This window comes from Jaculus jaculus, chromosome X (genome assembly GCF_020740685.1).
Source record: "Jaculus jaculus isolate mJacJac1 chromosome X, mJacJac1.mat.Y.cur, whole genome shotgun sequence".
In the NCBI taxonomy this organism is placed as follows: Eukaryota; Metazoa; Chordata; class Mammalia; order Rodentia; family Dipodidae; genus Jaculus; species Jaculus jaculus.
This window is the reverse complement of record NC_059125.1, coordinates 11,662,729-11,688,878: the sequence shown is the minus strand read 5'-3', so window position 1 is coordinate 11,688,878 and position 26,150 is coordinate 11,662,729. Positions and strand designations below refer to the sequence as shown.

Below are 26,150 nucleotides of genomic sequence, written 5' to 3'. Positions count from 1 at the left end.
TGTAGCCCAGGCTGACCTGGAATTCACTATGCAGTCTCAGGGTGGCTTTGAACTCATGGGCGATCCTCCTACCTCTGCCTCCTGAGTGCCAGGATTAAAGGCATGTGCCACCACACCTGGCTAATTTTGGCCCATTTTAAATAGTCCAGGATTTTAGAATTATGATATAATCTCTATTATCAGCCTTGGACAGAGGTAAACATGCAATACTGTAGCACTGCAAAAGATTTTTGCTTCAGCTTTTTGGACAATAAAGTGTATGGTATACTTTATAGCATCCCCATATGTATAAATACATCCAAGTACATGCTATTAGTTTTATCAATTGCAGAATGTTTTAGCTTTAAATCTCTACTAACTCTTGACTGTGACTTTTGTTTTTAAACTGGTAAGATCAAATTATCTCAATCAGGAAAGCCAAAAATTTTATTTCCAGTTTTCTTTCTTTTCTTTTCTTTTTTTTCAGATAGGGTTTTGCTCTAGCTCAGGCTGACCTGGATGAAATTCACTGTGTAGTCTCAAGGTGGTCTTGAACTCACTGAGATCCTCCTACCCCTGCATCCCAAGTGCTGGAACTAAACATTTGTGCCACCATGCCCAGCTATTCTTAATTTGTAAAATAAATACACTAACTATAGATAGACAAGTTTTCCAGGCCATTTAATGAAGTTACTTACAATGCACACATTCCTGAGTATACCCCACTGTGACACTTTACTTCAGAATTTTTCTGCATTTAGCTTAAGAGGTGTTTCTTCCCAAGGAATTGAACTTTTCTGTCAAATGCGCTTGATTGAATAGGAGAATTCGGTTCATAAAATGGATTCATCACAAACTAGGAAAGAAGAAGGTATTAACAAGCTTGTTAAAATGAAAATGCTGACAGATCATAGGTCTTTAAAAGGAAATTAATATACTTTTTAAAAAAATATTATTTGCAAGTAGGGAAAGAGTGAGAGAAAGAGAATAGATACAGCAAGGCCTCTTGCCAGTGCAAATGAACTCCAAATGCATACACCATTGTCTACATTGGGCTCTATGTGGATACTGGGGAATCAAACATGGGCACGCAAGTACCCTTAGCCACTAATCAATCTTCCCAGCCCCTAATTTATACTTTTCTGAAAAATAGTTTTAAAATATTCTATTTATTTAAGAGAAACAGCACAGGCCTCTAATGCTAGCACTTTGGAGGTGGAGGCAGAGGAATCATGGTTACATAGTGAGCTTGAGGACAACCTTGGCAACATGAGCCAGTCGCAACAACAAAAATGTCTTATCAATGATTTCTTTTTCTTTTCTGCTTTTTCAAGATAGGTCTCACTCAAGCTCAGGCTGACCTGGAATTCACTATGTAGTCTCAGGGTGTCCTCGAACTCACAGTGATCATCCTACCTCTGCCTCCTGAGGGCTGGGATTAAAGGTGTGCACCACCATGCCTAGCTTCTTTCTTGATGGATTTAAAAATATTTTTAGGGGCTAGAGAGATGGCTTAGCGGTTAAGCACTTGCCTGTGAAGCCTAAGAATCCTGGTTTGAGGCTTGATTCCCCAGGTCCCACGTTAGCCAGATACACAAGGTGGTACATGCATCTGGAGTTCGTTTGCAATGGCTGGTGACACTGGCATGCCCATTCTCTCTCTGCCTCCTTCTCTCTCTGTCTGTTGCTCTCAAATAAAGTAAAAATAAACAAAAGGTTTTTTTTTTAGTATTTTTATTTATTTGCAAGCAGAGATAGAAGAGAGAAAGAATGGGTGCAAAAGGGCCTACAGCCTCTGCAAACAAACTCCAGATGAATGCACCACTTTGTGTAACTGGCTTCACATGGGTGTTGGGGAATCAAACCCAGGTTGTTAGGCTTTGCAGGCAAGTGCTTTAACTACTGAGCAATCTCTCCAGCTCTCCTTAATGAATGTTTTTAAGCAAAGGTATGATTTATTCCTAAACATGCCGGAGATGGCAAGCATGCCATTTCAGGATCAAGAGGAATCGAGTGCTGAAGAGCTGCATGACATAGTTCCAGCTCAGCTGTCTCTTCTTTGAAGTCCAATGTGGCCCCTCTCTAGAAACATCTTTGGCTCTCTACGCCACAGAAATCTGTGGTTTTCTGTATAATGTTTGTCTTTCTCTGTCTTTCACTTGGTGTCCCAATCTCTAAGTTTACTTTTCCAGTAAAAATTGGTGTTAGTGAAGTATTGGTCAATGTATCTGAAAGAGACTCTGGCATAGAATTGGAAAAACAAGAAAATGGGTCAGAGATAATTGTTTTCCTTAAAGGCCTTAATTAAAGTCAGGCATGGAGTACAGCACACTTAGGAGGAAACAATGAACCTCCTGGAACAATGTAAAAATTGTTCTATGGCTAATTTTTCTAAATGGTGGCAATTAAACAACTGAAGTCAGAAAGAGTTCAATTGGGGGGACCAAAGACTAAGTATTGGAGGGACGTGAAAAGGAAAATTCATAATAAATGATTGAAGGATAAATGGATCTACTGGATCAGTGATTAATGATGGGAAGCCCCATTTGTGGTTGTTTTGCCTCTCACCTTTAATAGAGTAATTGAAAGTAGAAGTTCAGGAAATCACAAGTGCTTGACCACACATACATGGGGAAAATGTGAAAACAGTTAATCATTATAGGGGCCTGACGACTTTACTTGAGTTGAATAATTATGGGATTGTTTGATGATAAGGAATAACAAAAAGTTTCTATGAATTCTGTGAAATTGTACCTTTCTTGAAGTTTGTTCTTACATGACGTGATCAGAAAATAAGACTGAGGCTAAGAGCTGTGGCAGCAGAAAGAGAAAGATGGAAAAACTCAGCTGCCTTCAGCATTAGCCTGTCAGCTTACACCAGAACTTGACTTTGAGTCGTTATTGTGCCGCTCCCTTTCACACCTCTTTTCGGGGACCTTCCTTCAAGCCAGGGCTGGACCCCGGCATAAACATTACAATGAAAAGTATCTGAAAGGGTGGATTGCTAGTATAAAATTAGGAAGAGAAATAAAATTTGAAGTTTTTAACCTATGTCCACAGAATGAGTGGCCTAAAATCTTTCTTGATTCACAGGAGGGAATTCATGCCTACTGACATCAAGGGAGAACGCAGGACTTAGAGAAGAACCCACTATTGTACTGCTAAATGGATATGCTGTTCACCTATCTCCTAAGTATTAATTATACCCACTGATCTGTTCTCAGGCCTAGTTAGAAGAATTTTTTTTTTCCCTGAGGTAGGGTCTCGCTCTACTTCAGGCTGACCTGGAATTCACTATGTAGTCTCGGCATGGCCTTGAACTCATGGTGATCCTCCTACCTCTGCCTCCTAAGTGCTGGGGTTAAAGGCATACACCTCCATGCCTGGCTACAAAAGCTTTTTTCTTTGGCAGTGAGAGAGGGTTAATATAGAAAGCCATAATTTTCAAGTACTGAAAGTCAGTGACTTATGAGTCCTTGGCCCTTACACCTCATCCTCTCTGGGGCTCAGGGAACAGTGCATAAGATAGGTTGGGAAGAATGTAAGCAGTGAAGGATGGGGGGAGCACGGTGGCACTTGGTTGCCTGAACAACACAAAGCCATTGCACTCATGAACCCATAGCAGCTGCAGTTACTTGCGCAAGACCTGCACATGATGGAGCCACTCAACATTCTGTTATGGACAGGGAAGGGTCTTTGGAGGTCACTTTTCTCTGTGATGAACTAATGACATTAATGCTGGTTGGGGGAGGGAGAGTCATTCTCTTCAGTGCTTTAGCCACTGGTAAGTGAAGAGTAAGAGTGCAGTGAGACTCAAGGGAAGGTGATATGAGGTATATAGGATTAAACTGTAAACTATATGTATGAAAATATCAAATATCAAAAATATTATTTAAAATATTTTAATTAATTTATTTGATGGGGGAGGAGAGAGAGAGAGAGAGAATGGGTGCTCCAGGGCCTCCAGCCACTGCAAACCAATTCCACATAAATGCGCCCCCTTGTGCATCTGGCTAACATGAGTCCTGGGGAATCAAGCCTGAACCCTTTGCCTTTGCAGGCAAATGCCTTAACCACTAAACCATCCCTCCAGCCCTTAAATATTACTTTAAAAAGAGAAAAGAAGCCAGGCGTGGTTGCGCATGCCTTTAATCCCAGCAGTTGGGAGGCAAAGGTAGGAGGATGGCAGTGAGTTCAAGGCCACAGAGACTACAGAGTGAATTCCAGGTCAGCCTGGGCTATAGTGAGACCCTACTTCAAAGAGAGAGAGAGAGAGAGAGAGAGAGAGAGAGAGAGAGAGAGAGAGAGAGAGAGAGAAAGCCGGGCATGGTGGTGCATGCCTTTAATCCCAGCACTCGGGAGGCAGAGGTAGGAGGATTGCTGTGAGTTGTAGGCCACCCTGAGACTCCATAGTGAATTCCAGGTCAGCCTGGGCTACAGTGAGACCCTACCTTTAAAAAGAGAGAGAGAGAGAGAGAGAGAGAGAGAGAGAGAGAGAGAGAGAGAGAGAGAGAAAAGAAAAATAACTGGACATGCTGGCACATACCTTTTTTTTTTCCTTTATTTTTTTTGTTATTTTTGTTTGTTTCATCCCTTTTTTTTCTTTTTTTTTTTTTTTTGTTCGTTTCATTGGCACATACCTTTAATCCCAGCACTTGGGAGGCAGAGGTAGGAGGATTGCTGTGAGTTCAAGGCCAGCCTGGGACTACAGAGTGAGTGTCAAGTCAGCCTGGGCTAGAGTGAGACCCTACACTGAAAAAAAAAAAAAACAAAATAGAAAAGGTGGGGCTGGAGAGATGGCTTAGCAGTTAAGGCGCTTGCTAATAATGCCAAAGGACCCAGCTTTGACTCCCAAGTATCCATGTAAAGCCCAATGCACAAGGTGGTGCATGCATCTGGAGTTTGTGTGTAGTGGCTAGAAGCCCTGGCATGCCCATTCTCTCTCTTATTGAAAATAAATGCAAAAAAAAAATCTTTTTATAAAGGGAAAAAAAAATCTTGTGTCCTTTTAGGTCAACATTCAAGGAGCAGCTATTACTTTGTGCCATCCTCTTGAAGCATCTGGCTGTCTGTGGTGGTTTGAATCAGATGTCTCTTGTAAAAGTATGTGTTTTGTACACTTGGGCCTTAGCTGATGGCAATTTGGGAGGTGTAGATTTTCTGAAAGAGTTCTTTTTGGGAGCAGACTTAGGGACATTATAGCTAGCTTTCCTCTGCCAGAGCTCGGCTCACTCTCTTGCTGCTGTTTTCTACCTGCTGTGACAGAGGTGATGTCCTGTCTCTGCTCTTGCCATGCCTTCCCCTGCACCATGAAGCTTCTCCTCATGACTGCAAACCAAAATAAACAACCTTCTTCCCATCAGCTGCTTTTGGTTGGATTTTGTTTTGTTTTAGTTTGGTTTTTTGAGGTAGGGTCTCACTCTAGCCCAGGCTGACCTGAAATTCATTATATAGTCTCAGGCTGGCCTCAAAATCATGGTGATCCTCCTGTCTCAGCCTCCAGAGTGCTGGGATTAAAGGTGTGCACCACCACACCTGGCCAGTTGGATGCTTTATCGCAGCAATGAGAAGGTGACTGCAGCACTGTCTGATTCTTGTGACAAAATTATTGTTTTTAAAGACAGGTTCTCACTCGGTAGCCCAGGCTGGCCTCCAATTCATGGTGCTCTTTCTGCCTCATCCTTCTAGGTGTTAGGATTAGAGATGTATGTCCACACACCTAGCAAAGGAAATTCTGTTTTCTTTTTTTGGTGTTTTTTTTTTTTTTTCCACACAGGGTCTCATGATGCCCAGGACAGACTCAAACTTATCATGCAGCTGAGGATGGTCTTGAGGCCCTTATTCTCCTGCTTCTATTTCCCAAGTGCAGGTATTTCTAGGTGTACAACCATGCCTGGTTCCACTGAAGGAATTTTCTGTATTGACGTTTTAGGTTTTTTGGTTGGTTGTTTTGTTTTTCAAGATAGGATATCACTCTGGCCTAGGCTGACCAGGAATTTACTATGTTGTCTCAGGGTAGCCTTGAACTCATGGTGATCCTCCTACCTCTGCCTCCTGAGTGTTGGGATTAAAGGCACATACCACCCACCTGGCCTTTTTTGTTCGTTTGTTTGTTTTTGGTGTTTTAGTTTGAGAAGAATCTACCTGTGGCAAATCCAATGGTACTATGATAGGTAGTGCCTATATTCATTAACTTTCCAGATTTATTGTGTGTGTGTGAAATACTAATCTACCTGTATTCATTCTTAACATGTGGATCAATTTGTGAGGATCATTATTAATAAATGAAAAAAAACCTATCATATGTTCAGAGTTAAGAAAAAGCTATACTGCTATTAAGTTACTAGTGTGGTAATTTTTTTTTCAGACAAGGTCTCCTTGTGTAGCCCAAACTTGCCTCAAACTTGTGATCCCCTTACCTCTCTTCCCAAGTGCTGGGAGTACAAGCATTTGCCACCCTGCTAGATTTTTATTTATTTTTATTTATTTATTTGAGAGCAACAGAGAAAGAAAGAGGTGGAAAGAGAGAGAGAGAGAGACAGACAGACAGACAGACAGACAGACAGACAGCGTGCAATGGCCTCCAGCCACTGCAAAGGAACTCCAGATGCATGCGCCCCCTTAGGCATCTGCCTTAAGTGGGTCCTGGGGAACTGAGCCCCGAACCGAGGTCCTTGGGCTCCACAGGCAAGTGCTTAACTGCTAAGCCATCTCTCTAGTCCACTACATACTTTGTTGTTTTGTTTTTGAGGCAAAGTCTTTTTCTAGCCCAGGCTGACCTGCTCACTCTGTAGCTCAGGCTGGCTTTGAACTTATGAACTTCTCCTACCTCAGACTCCTGAGTGCTAGGATGAAAGGTGTGAGCCACCATGCTGTTTTTTTTTTCTTTAATCATAATTTTAATATTCAAGCACAAAGGTAATCACTTTTTAAATTTTCTTAACTTTTTATTTTTATTTATTTATTTGAAAGAGAGAAAGAAGCAGAAAGAGAGAGGCAGATTGAGAGAGAATGGGCATGCCAGGACCTCCAGCTGGTGCAAACAAATTCTAGACACATGTGCCACCTTGTGCATCTGACTTACGTGGGTCCTGGAGAATCAAACCTAGGTCCTTTGGCTTTACAGGCAAATGCCTTAACCACTGAGCCATTTCTCCAGCACCATGTTTTTTTAATTTAAAAAAATATTTTATTGAGGGCTGGAGAGATGGCTTAGCATTTAAGGTGCTTGCTTGCCTGCAAAGCCTAAGGACCCAGGTTCAATTCCCCAAAACCCATATAAGCCAGATGTACATGGTGGCACAAGTCTGGAATTTGTTTGCAGTGGCTAAGGGTCCTGGCATGCCCATTCTTTGTCTCTCATAAATAAATTAAAAAATTAAATACAAAATATATTTATTTGTAAGCAGAGAGAGAGAGAAGAGAAGAGAAGAGAAGAGAAGAGAAGAGAAGAGAAGAGAAGAGAAGAGAAGAGAAGAGAAGAGACAGACAGAGAGAATGGGTATGCAAGGGCCTCCAGCCTATGCAAACAGACTCCAGATACGTTCACCACCTTGTGCATCTATGTTACTGGGGAATCAAACTTGGGTCATTAAGCTTTGCAGGCAAGCACTTTAACCACTGAGCCATCTCTCCAGACCTAGTCATTAATTCTTTAGCTAATGTACTAAGTGAATTATATCATATATGAGAATAGGTTAAAACTTAACTAGAATTACTAACGATAGCAGGAGGAACTGATTTTTATATCTTAGTCATTTGATTATTATCCATCTTTATTTTTTAAATTTTTTATATTTATTTGAGAAAGAGAGACTAAGAGTGAGAGAGAGAGCGCCAGGGCCTTCAGCCACTGCAAATGAACTCCAGATGCATGTGGCACCTGTGCATCTGGCTTATGTGGATTCTGGGGAATCAAACCTGGGTCCTTTGGCTTTGGAGGCAAGCACCTTAACTACTAAGCCAACTCTCCAGCCCATTCCCCACCTTTTTAAGAGGGATACATTCTTTCTTGCCACTTTGACTAGGAATATTGATGGTCAGTTTCACTACTGAGCTGATTTTTAGAAATATTTTTATTTATTTATTTGACAGGGAAGGAGGGAGAGAGAGAGAGAGAGAATGGGCGTGCAAGAGCTCCAGCCAATGCAAACAAACTCCAGACGCATGTGCCACCTTGTGCATCTGGGTAACATGGGTCCTGGGGAATAGGACCCTGAGCTGAATTTTTTTTTCCAAGGTATGGTTTCACTCTAGCCCAGAGCTGGAATTCACTATGTAATCTCAGGGTGGCCTCGAACTCATGGCAATCCTCCTACCTCGACCTCCAAAGTGCTAGGATTAAAGGCGTGCACCACCATGCCCGGTTCCCTGAGCTGATTTTTAAGTAGTCCTGTCCAGATACAGATCACATTTGAACTGAGAACATACTGCTGTTTGCATTTTAATTTAACCATGACATCCTATCTGATTTTTATCAACAAATGCAGATGGTACCATTCTCTTTGAGTGACTTCTTGATAATAAAAGAATCGCTTCCTGTCAGTTTGTAATCTATGTTCATTGCAATGTAGCTTATTTATGAAGTAGATGAAAAATATTTTATATTATAAAGCATTTCTCCCTTCATTAGGGTTTCCAAATAAATTCAATTATATGTACCAAAAGGAGAAGAGTGACACTGATTTATTTTCATAATCATTTAAAAAGAACTACCATGAGTTGCTCTCCTGAATGCATATTAATTTGGTACTGAGAGCCTTGCCTGCTGAGAAAGCTGCCAGAGCTTGTTCTGACTGGAGAAGGCTAGTCAAAAATGATAACCATGCAGTATAAATGAATTACTTAAATGGTGCCAATCTCTTTTTATAATGAAATATCTGAAAATTATAGAACTTACCATACCTTTATGTACAAATCATAGACATCAGTAAAGAAGTTCTTTATTCCATCTTCTTGCTTTACATCATGAAGCATAATAAATCTCATATGTGAAATAATTAAGGTACAATCTTTACTAGAAATGAAAACTTGAAAGCCACCAGTTAATATAATTAGTGACACATTAGTCACAAAAATCTATTTTGTGTTGGTAAAGTTGAATACATAAACTAGGTTTAAAGTTAATTTTATATTAAAGAGAATGTATATTCTTTTAACATTAGAAACCCCTGGGAGGCAGAGGTAAGAGGACTGCTGTGAGTTCAAGGCCACCCTGAGACTACATAGTGAATTCTAGGTCAGCATGAGCTAGATTGAAACCCTACCTCAAAAAATTAAAAATAAAATAAAGTTAGAAATAACATATGAAGTAAAATCACCCTGATAAAGTTCAGATAAACCTTAATTTTCTGTAAGATCATTTAAAAGCTTATCTGTTAAATAAAAACTTTTTCCTTAAGACAACAAAAAGCAAGCAAACAAAAAAACAGCCCCAGTGACAGAGGAGTGCTCAGCACTGCAATATCTCTATCACATTTATGAAAGCTCAGGGTCCATTGCGGAAGAGGTGGTGGAAAGAACATAAGAGCCAAAGGAAGGGTAGGACTCCTTACAGTGTGCTCCTCTAGACATAAAATGGCCTGGATATCCATGACCTCACAGTGCCTGACACTACCTACACAAGACCATCATAATAGGAGGAAAAGATGATGACATCACTATAAAAGAGAGACTGGTTGAGAGGGGTGGGGGGATATGATAGAGAGTGGAGTTTCAAAGGGGAAAGTGGGGGGAGGAAGGGAATTACCATGGGATGTTGTTTACAATCATGAAAGTTGTCAATAAAAAAAATTGAAACAGGAAAAAAAGCAGCCCCATCAATGAAAAATTTTCATTTTGACCTGCTTTTTTGAAGTCTACAATTCTGAGCCTAGAATTTATGCTCCAAGTTCTAGTTTGCTGACAACCCTAAGTATCTGTATTAACAAAGTAAGGATATGTCCTGCTGTGACGAACGCTGACACGAACCACTCATTGAATTTGTCCACAGTTTTCAAGTACATATTGTTGGAAAGCCACAGGTTTTCATCCACAAGGTCGAGAGCAGCATGAGCTATGAACTGGTTCAGATGTCGAAGATCATCCTGAAGACAGAGAGCAGCAAGAGATTAACATTTCCATATGGCATAAGGAATGTCAACAATCCATTCTGTAAATTTTTTGTGGAGGTTTCTGTTTTAGATATAGCCTCACTATGTAGCCCTGGCTGACTCTGAACTCCTGACCCTCTTGTCTAAGCCTCCCAGGTGTTGGATTTACAGGCCTGTGGCACTATGTCTGACTTTCCTTCTATTAATTTCATATGCTTTTCTTGGGGATGGGGGAATTATTTGCTTTTACTGTACTTATTACCACCATGAGATAAAAGTTTCTGTTATGTAGTCTTGATATCTAAGACACAATAAGAGCAAAATCAATCAGAAAATAGCTCAAGAAACTGTACCCAAATGACATTTTCATTGTTGGAAGAAGGCAGTAACTAAATTCTACAAACATTTAAATTTTTGAAGAAAGACTATTGCATTTAAGGATAAAAAGTTCAACTTCTAACAAGCTCATATCTTTATTTTTTAAAATTTTTTTGAGAAAAGCCCAGCAGAATGGCCTTTTTACTTCTTTTTTTAAATTTTTTATTTTTATTTACTTATTTGATGCAGAGAGAGTGCGAGCAAGAACGGGAGTGCCAGGACCTCCAGCCACTGCAAACAAACTCCAGATGCATGCGCCCCCTTGTGCATCTGGCTTACATGGGTCTTGGAGAATTGAACCTCGGTCCTTTGGCTTTGCAGGCAAACGCCTTACCAGCTAAGCCATCCCTCTAGCCCCAGACTGGCCTTTTTTATGTGAAAGAGCAAAAGTGTGTGTGTGAGAGAGAGAGAGAGAGAAAGAGAGAGAATATGGGCATGCCAATTCAACTCTAGACATGTGCACTTTCTTGTGTGCATGTGTGGCCTTGCACACTTGCGTGACTGTGTCTGGCTTATGTGGGACCTTGAGAGTCAAACATGAGTTCTTAGGCTTCCCAGGCAAGTGTCTTAACAGAACAAGTTCATATCTTTTTTTTTTCTTTTGGTTTTCCAAGGTTGGGTCTCACTCTGGCCCACGCTGACCTGGAATTCACTATGTAGTCTCAGGGTGGCCTTGAACTCATGGCAATCCTCCTACTTCTGCCTCCTGGGATTAAAGGTGTGTGCCACCACGCCTGGCTTACATATCTTATTAGAAGTGAAACACACGATGTAAGAGGAGGTGGACCAAAGAGAACACTTTATGTAAGCTAGGGCCAAGGAGGAAGGGAATGAGTACTATGGAGAAGAGGGGTTTGGTAGTTTAAATAGATGGCCCCAATATATTCAGTGTTTTATCAGTCTGTAGTTGGCATCTGCAGCCACCTGGCTGGAGGCGGTGTCACTGGGTGGACCTTAAGGTGTGGTGGTGGGTTTGAGATTTCAATCTAAAGATATGCAAAGTGTGCCTAGCTGGAGTTCCTGAAGTGTGCTGTGCTAAGTGTGCTGTGGCTTTTGGCTTGTGTTTCTCTCTGCTTGGACCTGTGAAGGCAGGCCAGCTTCTTCTGCTATTTATGGAACTTCCCCTGGATCTGTAAGCTTCAATAAATCCCTTCCTCCATAACTGTGCCTGGTCTGGAAGTTCATCTCAGTGAACCTGAATCTGTCTGGCACAGGACTGAGGCAAGGAGGAGGGCTGAGCTTCCTACATATCAAAAAAGCAACAGAGACAGTTGACATGGCAATTTGTGGTGACCTGCCAAAGGCTTCTTTCAGATTAGAGTTAACATAGCACAGGGATCATGGTCATGCCCAGCCACAGCTGTGAGCAGTCATCTGTTTTAACAGTAGAGGCTGTCTTGTTAGGGCAAGGAATGGATTGAAAAGGCCTAACTGGAAAGAAGGTGGGAGTGACCCATCATAATGTGGACAGGAAATTCATAGCTTGGATATAGTCTTAGTCTCATGGAATTTTATTTTATGCTTTTTTTCCCCACAGAATACCTTCTACGAACTGAATGGAGGGGCCTCCCCAAAATTCATATGTTGAAGTCTTAACTTCTAGGACTTCACAATACAGCCTGACTTGGAAGGAGGGTTATCAGAGATGTGGTTAGTTAAGATGAGGTCACGCAAAAGTTGGCTTTATAAAAAAGGCAGATTTGCTGGGTGTGGTAGCTCATACCAGTAATCCCAGTCCTTACAGGCCAAGACAGGAGGATTATCCACAAGTTTAAGGCCAGTTTGTCTTATAGAGTCAAACCCAGTCTGAAGAAACCAATAAATGAATGAAGAGATCTGGAGATATGCATACAGGGATAATGCCATGAGAAGATGGGCATTATGCTGTCACAGCCAAAGAAGGAGCATGGCCCTGCTAACACCCAGGTTTCAGATAACTGCCCCTAGAACTGTCACACATTTCTGTTCTAAGCAACTCAGATCTCAGTACTTTGGACAACAGCCATGGGAAGCTAATATAACTTTCTTGCTGAGGTGGCTGTTCCCATGACAAGGCTGGAGGCAGATGCCAGTTGCCCGGGAACCCCTTGCATAGCCAAAGCACTTTTACCTTCACTAATGTTGCCATGACAAAGCTAAGTGAATCCTAAGAGAAATGGATATAGTTTGCATCTGGCTCACCACAGTGTTTTCCATGTCTATATACTGATGTTCACTACTGAGGGTTTGGACATATACTACAAAAATGCTTTAAGAATGGGAGTGGTAGCCAGAAAAAGAACTGAGACCAAGTCAAGTGATAGAGCGTTGGTACATGTGTTCTTTACCCAATCCAAATCTACTAGAGTATACAGAAACTGTCTATGAGTAGCAACATCCCACAGAGCAACTATAAGCTATAGAGTTACCACAACCCAACACTCTAGTGAGTGCTGTTCAAATAAGGATGTAGGAAAATAACAATGGCAACATCTGGACAAAATATCTTAAGCAAAGCTGGTCAGGGCGGCACATGCCTTTAATCCCAGCACTCGGGAGGCAGAAGTAGGAGGATCGCCATGAGTTCAAGGCCATCCTGAGACTCCATAGTGAATTCCAGGTCAGCCTGGGCTACAGTGAGACCCTACCTTGAATAACCAAAGAAAAAAATCTTAAGCAAAACTCTACTGTGTTTTGGTGATTCAATTTAAATAGCTGAAAAGCATCTTAAGATGGTCACTACAGTAAATTTTAAATAATTTAAAAAAAACCTTTTCATAAAGGATGTTAATGCCTATTTGTGGAGGTTGGGAGAACTATATTTTAGTTGTCAGCAATTTATTAGGAACACAGAATAGCTCAAAGATATAAATGGGCTGAGGCTAGCCTCCACACTGTGCTTACTTGGAATGGTAGGTAACACATTCTTGAACCAAGTTTGTCTGAAACCATTCTTGACAAGAGTTTCCTGACACAGCCAGAGTATCACTGGGAAGGAAGCAACATAGTCGCCACAGTCAAGCAGCGATGCAGAAGACAGGGAAATTGAGGCGCCATCGTCCCAGTGACAGCAGGAGAGCATGGGAGTCAGGGTCTCCTAATGTTCTCAAGCATCCTCTAGGCCTGTCCTGGTGAACAATGTGAAGCAGGATGGATTTCTGTGCACCTTGGTACAGCAAAGACTGCAGGCCATACACAGGTGAATTATGTTTCCAAGTGCTTAGGTGGTAACATTTCATAGTGAGTGACAGTAAATTGAGTATCTTGGGTAAGAGACCTGGGCATTGTGCTAGTCTGTGCTAAGTGTGTTATGAAGTGAGAGTTGAATAAGTAAACTCCAAAGGTTTCTCTGGCTGGCTTCTATTAGTTGGTGTCACTCCAGAGACGATTTCATGTAATTGTGGGTTTCAGTTGCTTCATCTGTCCAACACATCCGGTTCTAAAATCCTATTATACCATGTCATTACAACAGCCTAAAAGTTCTAATGGAATTTAAGATTTTATACGCACTTTGGATTCTGCTTTCCCAGGTGGCAAAAATTCCATTTCAAAAACTGGATTATCATGGTGGCCAACAATTACAAAGTGGTAGCTTCCAGACATTTTCTTCAACATACGACTCCTAATTAAATTAAACGAAAGATACCATACAGTTTAGTACTCAATACTGAAATCAAAAAGTAACTAACACGAAGTTGAGGATTCTGGGATTTTGTTCTTAAACTTAGCAAAGCAGAAGATATCACTTTCCAGTAACTTTTAGACTATACAAGTTAAATGTCCTATAAAATCCAGTGTACCACATTTTCTGAGGGAAATTGGAAAACATGTAGTATGATATCATAAAGACAAAACTCTCATGATCTAAACGGTTGGAATGTTCAGCTCAAGGATCCCCATTTATGATGGAGTAGGATGGGCTTAATTTGGACTGGACTTCTTAGCATTCACATTAATACCTGGAAAGATCAATACAGTGTGCCAGTTAGTTAAGCACAATAGAGAGTAGAACAGGCAAAGGAAATAAGTAGCTGGCTTCAAAACCTTAGAGGAGGCATCATTTAGAGGAAGGTTAAAAACAACTACACCATCGGTCTGTCAGGCACAGAGGAGACAATGTAGCATTTATCTACAAATTCTGTACTTTTCTTTCTACCTGAAGGATGTGTCTACAGTTTGAAAAGTCTCTGCAAGTACTTAGCTCTAAGATATATGTCTCTTCATGTACCGATTAAGAAAGAAACAGTTTTGTTTTGTCTAGGGGAAAAATGGAGGAGGGGTGTGGTGAAAATAAAAATGAAAGGAATAACCAAAAAAGGAAGATATTCTGAGATATTTGAAAGGTTTGGAACAAGAGGTAACAGGTAGACTGAAGAAATAAAACTAAGCTGGGCATAGTGGTACACACCTTTAATCCCAGCACTCGGGAGGCAAAGGCAGGAGGAATGCCAACTTCAAGGCCACCCTGAGTCTGTGTAGTGAATTCCAGGTCAGCCTGGGCTAGAGTGAAACTCTACCTCAAAAATATCAAAAAGAAAGGAAGGAAAGAAGGAAGGAAGGGAGGGAGGGAGGGAAATGAAAAGGAAAGGAAAGGAAAAAGAAAGAAGAGAAAAGAAAAGAAAAGAAAAGAAAAGAAAAGAAAAGAAAAGAAAAGAAAAGAAAAGAAAAGAAAAGAAAAGAAAAGAAGAGGCTTGGGAGATGGATCAGTGGTTAAAAGTGCTTGTTCTGCAAGCTGCTGACTTCAGATTCCCAGGTAAAGCTGGAAGAATCCCAAAGCTTGTCTGGCCTCCCTAGTAGCAGCAGCAGCTCTGTCTCAAACAACGTGGCAGGAAAGGACCCACACCCTGAGGTCATCCTCCAACCTGCATATATGGCACACGTGCTTATACACAGACACATAATAGTAACAACAATAACAACAGTAATAGGGCTGGAGACATGACTCAGTGGTTCAGGCACTTGCCTGCAAAGCTTAATGACCTGGGTTCGGTTCCCCAGTACCCACATAAAGCTAGATGCAAAAAGTGGCACATGCATCTGGAGTTCACAGCAGCTAAAGGCCCTGGCGCACCTATTCTCTGTCTGTCTTCTCTCTCTCTCTCTTTTTGCTTGCAAATAATTAAAATATTAAATAAAAGGAATGTTATTTAAAAATAATAATAGAGGGCTGGAGAGATGGCTTAGCAGTTAAGGCACTTGCCTGCAAAGCCAAAGGACCTTGGTTCGATTCCCCAGGACCCATGTAAGCCAGATGCACAAGGTGGTGCATGCATCTGGAGTTTGCAGTAGCTGGAAGCCCTAGTGCACCCATATTCTCTCTCTCTTTCTCCTCCCTACCTCTTTCTCACTCTCTCAAATAAAATAAAAATATATAATATAAATATAATAAAATATAAAGTATAAAAAATAATAAAATAATAGAAAAAGAAATAAAGCTAACAGAAACAAGGGAGGGATCAGTGATTTCATGGCTTTTTTTTTTCAAGGTAGGGTCTCACTCTAACCCAGGCTGACCTGGAATTCATTATGGAGTCTCAGGGTGGCCTTGAACTCATGGCAATCCTCCTACTTCTGCCTCCCGAGTGCTGGGATTAAAGGAGTGCGCCACCATGCCCAGCTTTCGTGGCTTTTAATAGAAAGCATCTGAAAGCTATGCTGGCAAATGGATGTATTTGAACATGTTTGAATTTTAGCACAAGGGCTTCAGATTCAGACAAAGCCAGGTTCAAGACTATCTCTGATTCTTACTAGCAATGTGCCCACAGGCACTAACTAGTCTTAGTCTCCCTGTGTCTCTTTCCTCAACTGTACAATAAAGGTAACATTGTAGCTACCTTATGAAACACTGGGGAAGATTCCTATACAATCTAATGCATGGCATCTGCCACACTAAAATGATCAGTAGGTGTTAACTAGAAAAATATGGACGAACATAAGCATACCTGGATGTGGTAACTAGTAACTCAATGTGATGTGGGACTCTAGTCAACTGGAAGTATTTAGCCAGCCTTTTGGACTTCTCAGTCAGTTAGAGCCCACAACTCATTGTGTTCCACTAGGTCTTCTGATGATTCCCACAGAAAAGACAATGAAGACAGAAGAAATCTCAAATGTCTTTTAAAAAAAATTATTTGAGAGAGAGAGAGATACAGAAATAGGCAGTGAGAGAGAGAAAATGGTTGCACCAGGGCCTCCAACTATTGCAAACGAATGCCAGGTGCGTGAATCCCCCCTTGTGAATCTGGCTTACATGGGTCCTAGGGAGTCGAACCTGGGTCCTTTGGTTTTGCAAGCAAGTGCTTTAACCACTAAGCAATCTCTCCAGTCCTCAAATATCTTTTTTTGTTGTTTTTTTGAGGTAGGGTCTCACTCTAGCCCAAGCTGACCTGGAATTTACTATGGAGTCTCAGGGTGGCCTTGAACTCATGGCAATCCTCCTACCTCTGCCTCCCTAGTGCTGGGATTAAAGGCATGTGCCACCACACCCAGCACCTCAAATATATTTTCAAAATAATTTATTTGCAAGGAGAAAGAGAGGAGGAAGAGAGAGAGAGAAAGAGAGAAGTGAGGAAGGGGGAGAGAATGAGTGTGACAGGGCCTCTTGCCACTGCAAATGAACTCCAGATGCATGTGCTATTTTGTGCATCTAGCTTTATGTGGGTACTGAGGAGTTGAACTCAGGCCATCGGACTTTGCAAGCAAGTGCCTTTAACCACTGACCCATCTCTCCAACCCTGAAATGTCTTTTCTAATGCATGAAACATTTTGTAAGGACATGAGGGCATAATTAGGACTTTAGCTCAAAATGGAAGGCTATGACAATGGAAGAAAAGATAAGTAGAGGCTCTTTGGGCATAATGAAGGATTTAAAACATGACCTGGGACAGAAGCTTGCACACTGCATGCCAAATACATCCTAATAAAATGACCTAAGGCTGCTTCTGCCCTTCTATGATACAGCTGTGTGGGTACAATCGAGACCTTCTAACTCATAAAGCTGAAAGTATTTACAATTTGGACCTTTACAGAGGAAATAATACAAAAACTGCTCTTGCTTTAGGGGAAGAAGGAAAAAGGTCCAAATAGTAAAACAGATAACAAAGACAAGCAAGAATGACCTCTGTGTAGATTCTTTCCTTCCACATTGTTTGAGACAAAGCTGTTTTGCAACTAGGAAGGCTGGACAGGCTGGCCTGGCCCATAAGCCTTGGGATTCTCTGGTTCTACATGGGGAGCTGAGGTTGGTTGAGCTTACACAGCAAGCCCTTTTTTTTTTGTTTTGTTTTTTGAGGTAGGATCTCACTCCCACCCAGGCTGACCTGGAACACACTATGTAGTCTCGGGATAGCCTCAAACTCACAGCGATCCTCCTACCTCTGTCTCCCGAGTGCTGGGATTAAAGGGGTGCGCCACCAAACCAGGCCCTACAGCAAGCACCTTTAACCACTGAGCCATCTCCACAGCCTCTAGTTTGATTTTTTTTCTGTTTTTTTTTTCTTTGTTTTGTTTTTTGAGGTAGGGTCTCACTCTAGCCCAGGCTGACCTGGAATTCACTATGTAGATATGTAAAGCTAGGAAGAAGTGACAGTAATTCTCAAAGGAAAAGAAAGTGAAGGAAAGAACACTTGAAATTTTAATCACATAAACAATGAAATCATGAATTCTTGCAAAAACAGACTTCAGAGCTATAGTTTGCCAAGGGAAGGGCTACTTTCTCCACAAATATTTGAGCAGCAACAGCAGGGGAAGGGACCTCAAGCAGCAGAAGGAAATATGTGCACAGGAAAGATAACTCACATTATACCCCAAACACTTGCCCCTTTATAGAATCCACAAATGGGAAAGCAGCACAGTGCTTAAATATAGCATGGAGATTGACAGCAAAAGAACTAAAAGATGCATAAGGGTTTGTTACAACCCACCCAGCTAGGCCAGTGAGACAGAGCTTCTTTTTTTCTTTCTATTAGCATATGATAATTGTACAAAACAATAGGTTCACCATGACACTCTCATAAATGTGTACAATGTACTTGTGTCATAGTCACTCTCTCATCATCCTCTCTTCTCTCCCATATCCTCCTCTACATAGTCCACTTCTACTTTCATGTTTTCTTAAATTTTTTGTTTATTTTTATTTATTTATTTGAGAGTGACAGACAAAGAGAAAGGCAGATATATATAGAGAGAATGGGCAAGCCAGGGCCTCCAGCCTCTGCAAATGAACTCCAGATGCGTGCGCCCCCTTGTGCATCTGGCTAACACGGGTCCTGGCAAATCGAGCCTGGAACAGGGGTCCTTAGGCTTCACAGGCAAGCGCTTAACCACTAAGCCATCTCTTCGGCCCTCATATGTTGTTGTTTTTTTTTTTTTTTTTTAAAGTCTAGATTCCATATATGAGAAAACATGCAGCATTTATGCACATTCACTCCTTGACTTGAGCTGCCAATAATTTGATTCCATAAACATCTGATGAAGCAAGAATGGCTGTAACTCTCCAATTCTAATCAAGAAAACCTGGCAGGGTAAGTGGAGAAACTAAAAATCCTGAGAGAAAATTATCCCACTGTCTCAGGAAGGGAACAGCTATAATCATTTAGCCACTACTCTTCTGGGTGTTAGGAAACTGTGAGAAACAGCTTTGCTGCCCACTCTAATGAACTGTCTGCAAGGACAGAAATGTCCAATGACCATGCCGTTCAACACGAAGTTATGAAGTGTTGGTGATGTCGCTAGTGTGACTGCAGAAGTGAATTTCAAACTCAATTGAAATTAATCCTTTTTTTTTGGTGTGTGTGTGGTAGTATGTGCAGAGGCATGTGCCCCACATGCATGCATGGGGAGGCCAGAGAAGAACATTGTGTGTCCTCCTCTATGGCTCTTCTGCCTTATTTCCTTGAGCTGGGGTCTCACTGAACCTGGCACTGTGATTTTTCAGTCAGACTAGCTGACCAGTGAGCCTAACTGATCCTCCTGTCTCTCTTTCCCTCAGGACTGGGGGATTGCAAGTGTGAGTGACCTTGCATAGCTCTTCATGTGGGCGCTGAAGATCAAACTCAGGTCCTCATGTCTGTACGGCAAGCACTCTTACCCACTAAACCATCTCAACCAGCCCCTAATTGTAATTAGTTTAAACATCAAGTAGTCACATGTGGCTAGTGGCTCCAGTGGAGAGGACAACATAGCTCTAGGTCAATGATTCCAAACTCTTTTTACAGAAGTTCTACACTATCTGTACCCACAAAACAAGTGGTTCTTAGAATCACAACATATAAAAAAATGCTGTGGCTAAGGTGACATGTATGTATGTGCCTTCTCAATATTCCTACCACTGTAGAGACACCCGAGGCGTCTCCATGGAAGGCTGGGTTGAAGTAGCTACTTGGGAGTAGATTTTGGTGGGGAACTGGGGAAAAAGGAAGACTTCAGGATGGTTTCCAAATGCATAGGTCAGATGGCTATGATGAATAATGCTCCCTTTCTGGAGATGTCCACATCCTATTCTCCAGAACCTGTGAGTATGTCAGAGTTCCCAGGGATGGATTTAAAGCTGCTCAGCAACTGACTTACGATGGACTTTAAGCCAGGAGCTGTAATCCTAGCGCTAGGCAGACAGAAGGCCATCCTGAACTACATGAGAAGGGCAAAAGTCCACAAGGAGCTGAAGTATGTGAGATATGTGAGGAAAGAAAATGCCTCTGAAGGTTCCTATTGGGAAAGAAGGGGACAAAGGTCCATTGCTTCAAGCACTGGATACACACTGAGATAAGTCTGCTGAACTTCCATTTTCTCTGTCAGGGCAGGATGCTATCTTCAAGATTGTTTGTGGGATAGCAAGAAAACAGGCATTTTGATAAGCCTCAGGTCCAGGCTTGGCTTAACAAGTGTGTGTTCTAGCTACATTTCAGTGACGTTTATGAACTCACCCAGACACAGAAAAGGGTCAAACACTCAGACAGGTAAATGTTTTTCCTATTTCCAGAAACAGGAAAAGGGTTATCTCCTCCCTAGTCTGTAGGTATATTGAGATTAAAACAGTAATGGAAACATGTATTAACTGACTGCTTTTGGTCAGATATTAGACTAGGAGCTTCACCTGTAATTAACTCATTTAATATAAATAAATAAGACAGATTCATTGACATACTCTGCTTATACTAATAAATCAAACTTAACTTTTGTGTTTTATGAGGGAAAAGTGGTAGGTAGGTAGTAAATTCGTTGCTGAGGTATTTTGGTGTGCATCTAAGAACAAACTGGAGACCTGTAGCCTGGGTGGTAACATGCAGTGTAGCTAGAATGGAGTCTTCCATGAGGACAGACACTGTCCATCTTGTTTCTTGTGGTATCCCCAGGGTTACAGCAGTGCCAGGGGCCTAGTAACCACTCTTTGCTGAGTAAGGTGAGACTTACAGCTGACAATATCAGTACCCAAAGAACATGGGGTGTTCTAGACCAAATGCTCTGAGTTTGATCTTAAACTTATCCAGATCAGACTTTGAGCCAAATTCATTTTTTCTTTCTTTCTTCCCTTCACTCTTTCCTTCCCTCTTTCTTTTCTTTCTTCCTTCCTTACTTCCCTCCCTTTCTCTTCTTCCTTCCCTTCCCTCCCCTCTCCTTCCTTCCTTCCTCCCTCCCTTCTTCCCTTCCCTCCCCTCCCCCTTCCCCTTCCCTCCCTTTCCTTTTCCTTCATTCCTTCGTTCCTTTGTCCCTTCCCTTCTTCCCTTCCCTTCCCTTCCCTTCCCTTCCCTTCCCTTCCCTTCCCTTCCCTTCCCTTCCCTTCCCTTCCCTTCCCTTCCCTTCCCTTCCCTTCCCTTCCCCCCTCCCTCCCTTCCTTTCTTTTAGCTTGGGTTAGCGTCAGATATAACCCTTCTGCCTTAGCCTTTAGAGTGCTAGGATTATAGCCCTGCATTACCATGCCTAGTACTGATTTAGTAACCTGGATGGAGACAATTTATCACAAAGATAATGTGCACGCACACACACACACACACACACACACACACACACACACTAGGGCTTCTTGCTGCTGGCAGACATTGTAATTATTATGATATTATATATATGAACCAGCCGGGCATGGTGGCACACACCTTTAATCCCAGCACTCGGGAGGCAGAGGTAGGAGGATTGCCATGAGTTCGAGGCCACCCTGAGACTCCATAGTGAATTCTAGGTCAGCCTGAGCTAGAGTGAGACCCTACCTTGGAAAACCTAAATAAATAAATCAACAAGTGCAAGTCAACTGCACAATAATAGGAGGGAAACTCAGAACAAGAGAAATTCATTTAGAGGAACCCCAAAGTTGAATTTATTTCTCAGTAAGCAGCATTCTAGAATTCTAGGAGAAACCACAGCCACTCATGGTGGGGAAAGCACTGATGTCCTCTTCATGAATAACCTTTTCAAAAAGGCATAGTTCTGGGAGTGATATCTTAAAAGGATCACTACATCTAAACTGTGTGTATGAGATCTAGGCAACGCATGCTCTGGAAACAGAACAAGAGCAACAAAAGCAACGGAGAATGTTTAAACTAAGGAAGGAAAAGGTTTTGGTGGGCAAGGATACAGCATGATACTATTTTAATGGAAAAAAAAATTTGACTAGTGATGGTTAAGGGTTTCTTGTGAAAGAATTTTAATCAACTTGTCTCACTGCCAGGAAGCAGGGCTGAGAAAACATGTGGTCAGCAGTAAATGGCTATAATCAATTATTCATGTGTTCTGTGCGTTTGGGGGGAGTACAGTGTGTACATGAGGCCAAGTATTTGCTAACTCTGGACTTTGATAAGCTTTTTCTAAACGTCTCCATAGGCCAAATCCAGGGCTGTTCATCTGGCGTTACCAAGAAGTGTAAGGGTGGAGGGGTGGAAGACCACCAGTGCAAGAGCGGGAGTGCACACAGTGAATTTACAAATCCTTTTCAAGTTAAGGATTTGAGGTTGCAGGCAAATACAAGACAAGGCACACAGTTTTAAAACAAATATTTTTCGGGCTTCCACAGAGGAATCTCTAAAAACTGCCCTACTGTGCCTCAGCAGTAGTTGTTTCATTTGCTCCATATACAGGCCCTGCAAGACTAAACTAGTGTGGCACCGGACATGTCTAGTACAATGAGGGGAGCTGTATGAAATCCTGTAAATTTCTCTAATGGGAACTTTTTCTATTAATACTATAATCAATGCCCCCAACCCTAAGTTGATGCTGACTTTTGGAGAATATTCTACTAATTCTATTCCCCTGTGGGAACAAAGATGGTGATGGGAGTGAGGGTATTTTTAGGCACTAGTGCTTTAAAAAGAACAGTGGATAAGATGCCCATATTTTTTAAAGTATATTTTATTTATTTATTTATTTGAGAAAAAGATGCAGACAGAGAGAGCGAGAGAATGGGTGCATCCACTGCAAAAGAACTCCAGACACATGCACCACTTTGTGCATCTGGCTTATGTGGATCCTGGGAAATCGAACCAAGGTCCTTTGGCTTTGCAAAGGCTAAGCCATCTCTCCAGCCCAGATTTTAAAAAAGTATTTATGACAATCAGTATCATTTTAGAATAGCTGTCATCATTTCATTATTCTGCTCAAAAGCCTTAATACCTCTCAGCTACAGGATCACGGACTAGTCCAAACAGATCCCACCTTGCTTTCCATGTGTCTTAGTCTTTTACTCATTTGCCTTTGAGTGTGTGCATGTAAACATGGGCACATCATGGTTCCTTACCACTGCAAATGTATTCTGGTTTGTGGGTTCTAGGGAATTGAGTCTGGGTTTGCAGGCTTTGCAAAAAAAAAAAAAAAAGAAAAGAAAAAAAAAGCACCTTTAACCACTGTGCCATCTCCTCAGCCCCTCTTGTTGGTTCACCTCTGCTAGACTTGACTGGTCTACTTATTTTTTTTTCCCACCCAAACTATTTTTATTTATTTATTTATTTTCAAGCAGAGAGTGAGAGACAGAGACAGTGAGAGAGAAGACAGAGAGAGAATGGGCAGGCCAAGGCCTCTAGCCACGGCAAATGAATTCCAAACGCACTGCCCCTTGTGCATCTGGCTTATGTGGGTCCTGGGGAATTGAACCTAGGTCCTTTGGCTTTGCAGGCAAGCACCTTAACCACTAAACCATCTCTCCAACCCCCAAATTTTGAAAAACTATTTTCAGGGCCAGAAAGATGGCTGAGTGGAGTCTCTTGCCTGCAAAGCCTAATGACCCGGGTTTCAATTCCTTGGTACCCATGTAAAGCCAGATGCACAAGGTGGCACATGTATCTGGAGCTTATCTGCAGTGGCTAGAGACTCTTGTGTGCCCATTCTCTCTATCATTATCTGCTTACAAATAAATTTAAAAAATATTATAAGCAGAGCATGGTGGCGCACGCCTTTAATCCCAGCACTCGGGAGGCAGAGATAGGAGGATTGGTAAGAGTTCGAGGCCACCCTGAGACTCCATAGTGAATTCCAGGTCAGCCTGAGCTAGAGTGAGACCCTACCTCGAAAAGCCAAACAAAAAAAAAATATTTATAAAGAGGTAAGGGAAAGGGAGAGAGAAGCACAAGCAAGCTAGCCAAGACTTTTTGCAACTGCAAACAAACTCCAGATGCATGTGCTACTTTGTGCATCTGGCTTAATGTGGATAGTGACGAACTGAACTCAGGACAGCAGGTTTTGCAATAAGTACCCTTGACTACTGAGGCATCTTCCCTCAAATTTATTTTGATTATATCCATTCCAGTTACTGTTTTTCCTTATGCTTGGAATGCTCTTCCATGATTCTGTGGGCATTCCTTTTCCATTCTTTACATGACCAACTAAATCTTTCTTCCACAATTATCCAAGAAAGCCTATAGGCTCTTTGACTCCTGGGAAGTTTGCTGCTCTTGCTGCCTCTAAATTGCTTACTTTTCACAGCTAGGCATCAAAGCTCATTGTACTCTTTTGTTGTGTGCACAGTTAACACTGACACACTGTGTCCTCATAGATGTTAGATTCCTTATATCCCCAGTGTACAACTCTGCAGTCCAGCCAGAGTCTCCCCTTTGCTCATCTGCCCCTTCCTTTGTTTCCTTTTTTATTCTCACTTTCCAAATCCTACCAATCAAGGCACATTACTTGTTCCACTGAAATGTCCTTCACTTCCACCTGTAATTACCTTTCCTTTTGCTAATCTCTTTACTCAGTGTCTAAAGCATCTTGGTATGGATCAATATTATCAAGATTGCTTCTGAGGGATTTGCTTCTTTTTTTAGTATATTTATGAGAGAGAGAAAGAGAGAGAGAGAGAGAATGGGCATGCAAATGCCTTAATCGCTAAGCCATCTCTCCAGCCCTTGCTTTCTTTTTCTTTCTAAATAAGGTTTTTACTTTTTTTTTTTTTGAGATACTCTGCCAGCCCAGCCTGACCTGGAACTCAGTATGAGGGCCAAACTGGCTTGGAGCGTGTGGCAATCCCTCAGCCTTAGATTTAGCCTTAGTCTCAGCCTCCTGAGTGCCAGGATTATAGGCTAGAGCCACCACGCCCCTCTGTCTAATTAAATTAGATTTAAGCATCTTGTGCACTAGGCTCATCTTCATTTTTCTCCCAGCACACAGCAGTGGGTGCTTTATAAGTTCAGCTTTGTGACTCTCAACCTGGTGTGGCTTTTGTCTCCAGATCTGTCAACCTCCAGAGACATTTTTGGCTGTCTATACCTGCATGCGAGAAAGGGACATTACTATCATTTAATAGGCATAGAGTAAGGATGGTGTTCACCTCCTACAACAAAGAACTTTCTGGCTTCAAATCACAACGGTGCTGCAGTTAAGACACACTGGTTTAGTTGTACGCCAAGCAGAGCAAGGCAGACTTTTCTGGTCAAACATAGGCTGGCCCAGCACAGTGGGCTGTGATTAAGTCAAGCGGCTGGGAACTGGCGGGGGCTGGTAGGACGCTGCTGTCCTTGGCCCTGAAGGATAGAATTACAAGGACAACTTCCGCGTCACGCGGAGCCTGGGACTTCCCCCTAGAATCCGGAGCTCCCGCCCCCTACTCCCCCAACCCCTACCTGTAGCAAGCTGCAGCCTACGGAAACGCCCACACAGCGCGCGCACAGACCCGCGTTGGGTAGCTTCTACGAGGAAGCACCGAAACAATCGTCGCGAGATGGTTAGATCCGTTCTCGCGAGATGTGGGCGGAACTTCCGGTGCGTGCTGCGTGTGCGCCGGAGCTCCACAGACGGAGGTTAGCCCATTTGACCGGCCTTGGGGAGGGGTGGAATACGTACCCCCGCTGCCTTCCGGCTGCTTTCTACTCTGCCTTTGCCTGGTTTCAGCGTTCCTTCAGCCTTCGAGAGTCTCGCCCGGGTCACAGCTCCGCCCACCCGTTCGAGAGCCGCGGTTAAAGTGGCGCGTATTTGCCCGAGTTCGTAGTTCCGAATGCTGGAACGGGTGTTTACCTTCCTGGTTCCTCTCGAAATTCCCCGAAATTGAGGCAGGGCTTTCGGGCCGGGGGTTCCGTCTAGTCCTGCAGCTTGAGCTGATCCACGAACTCCGGCCGTGCCGGGACGGGATCGGGAGGAAGCAGATGCCGGGTGATGGCTCAGGTAGCTCCACCTGCCACTTCTAGGGTCAGGCACAAATGAAGTGTTTTGTTGATTTTCCTTGAAGCTTCATGCTAGTAGTCTTAGGGCTTCCCGGGAGGCTATTGCTCTGTTTTCTGACGTTCCTTTTCTTTTGCACGTCAGGTAACTCGT

At 42.3% G+C, this 26,150-nt stretch overlaps 2 protein-coding genes across 6 annotated transcripts in view; one reads left to right on the top strand and one right to left on the bottom strand.

The window, feature by feature from the left end:
- Positions 1-641: 641 nt before the first annotated feature.
- Trappc2 (trafficking protein particle complex subunit 2) lies at positions 642-25,934 on the bottom strand. Of its 2 annotated transcripts, none has more exons than XM_045140775.1 (5): positions 25,683-25,934; positions 13,938-14,049; positions 9,920-10,064; positions 8,884-8,969; positions 642-835 (listed from the first exon to the last, which is right to left on the bottom strand). In XM_045140775.1, exons 2-5 carry the CDS (start codon positions 14,040-14,042, stop codon positions 737-739), a joined length of 435 nt encoding a protein of 144 aa, XP_044996710.1. In that variant the 5' UTR covers positions 14,043-14,049; positions 25,683-25,934; the 3' UTR covers positions 642-736. The 2 variants fall into 2 exon arrangements, with proteins under 2 accessions (XP_044996710.1, XP_004671500.1); XM_004671443.2 differs by lacking the exon at positions 25,683-25,934 and adding an exon at positions 25,463-25,576.
- The window catches only part of Ofd1 (OFD1 centriole and centriolar satellite protein), a 51,870-nt gene continuing 51,246 nt past the window's right edge, over positions 25,527-26,150 (top strand). For 3 of the 4 annotated variants that reach the window (XM_045140774.1, XM_045140772.1, XM_045140771.1), the window contains exon 1: positions 25,703-26,000. In XM_045140774.1, coding sequence (XP_044996709.1) covers positions 25,992-26,000 — 9 coding nt within the window. In that variant the 5' untranslated portion in view covers positions 25,703-25,991. Of the gene's footprint in view, positions 25,640-25,702; positions 26,001-26,150 lie in introns of those variants that run through there. The other variant, XM_045140773.1, reaches the window with a different exon arrangement.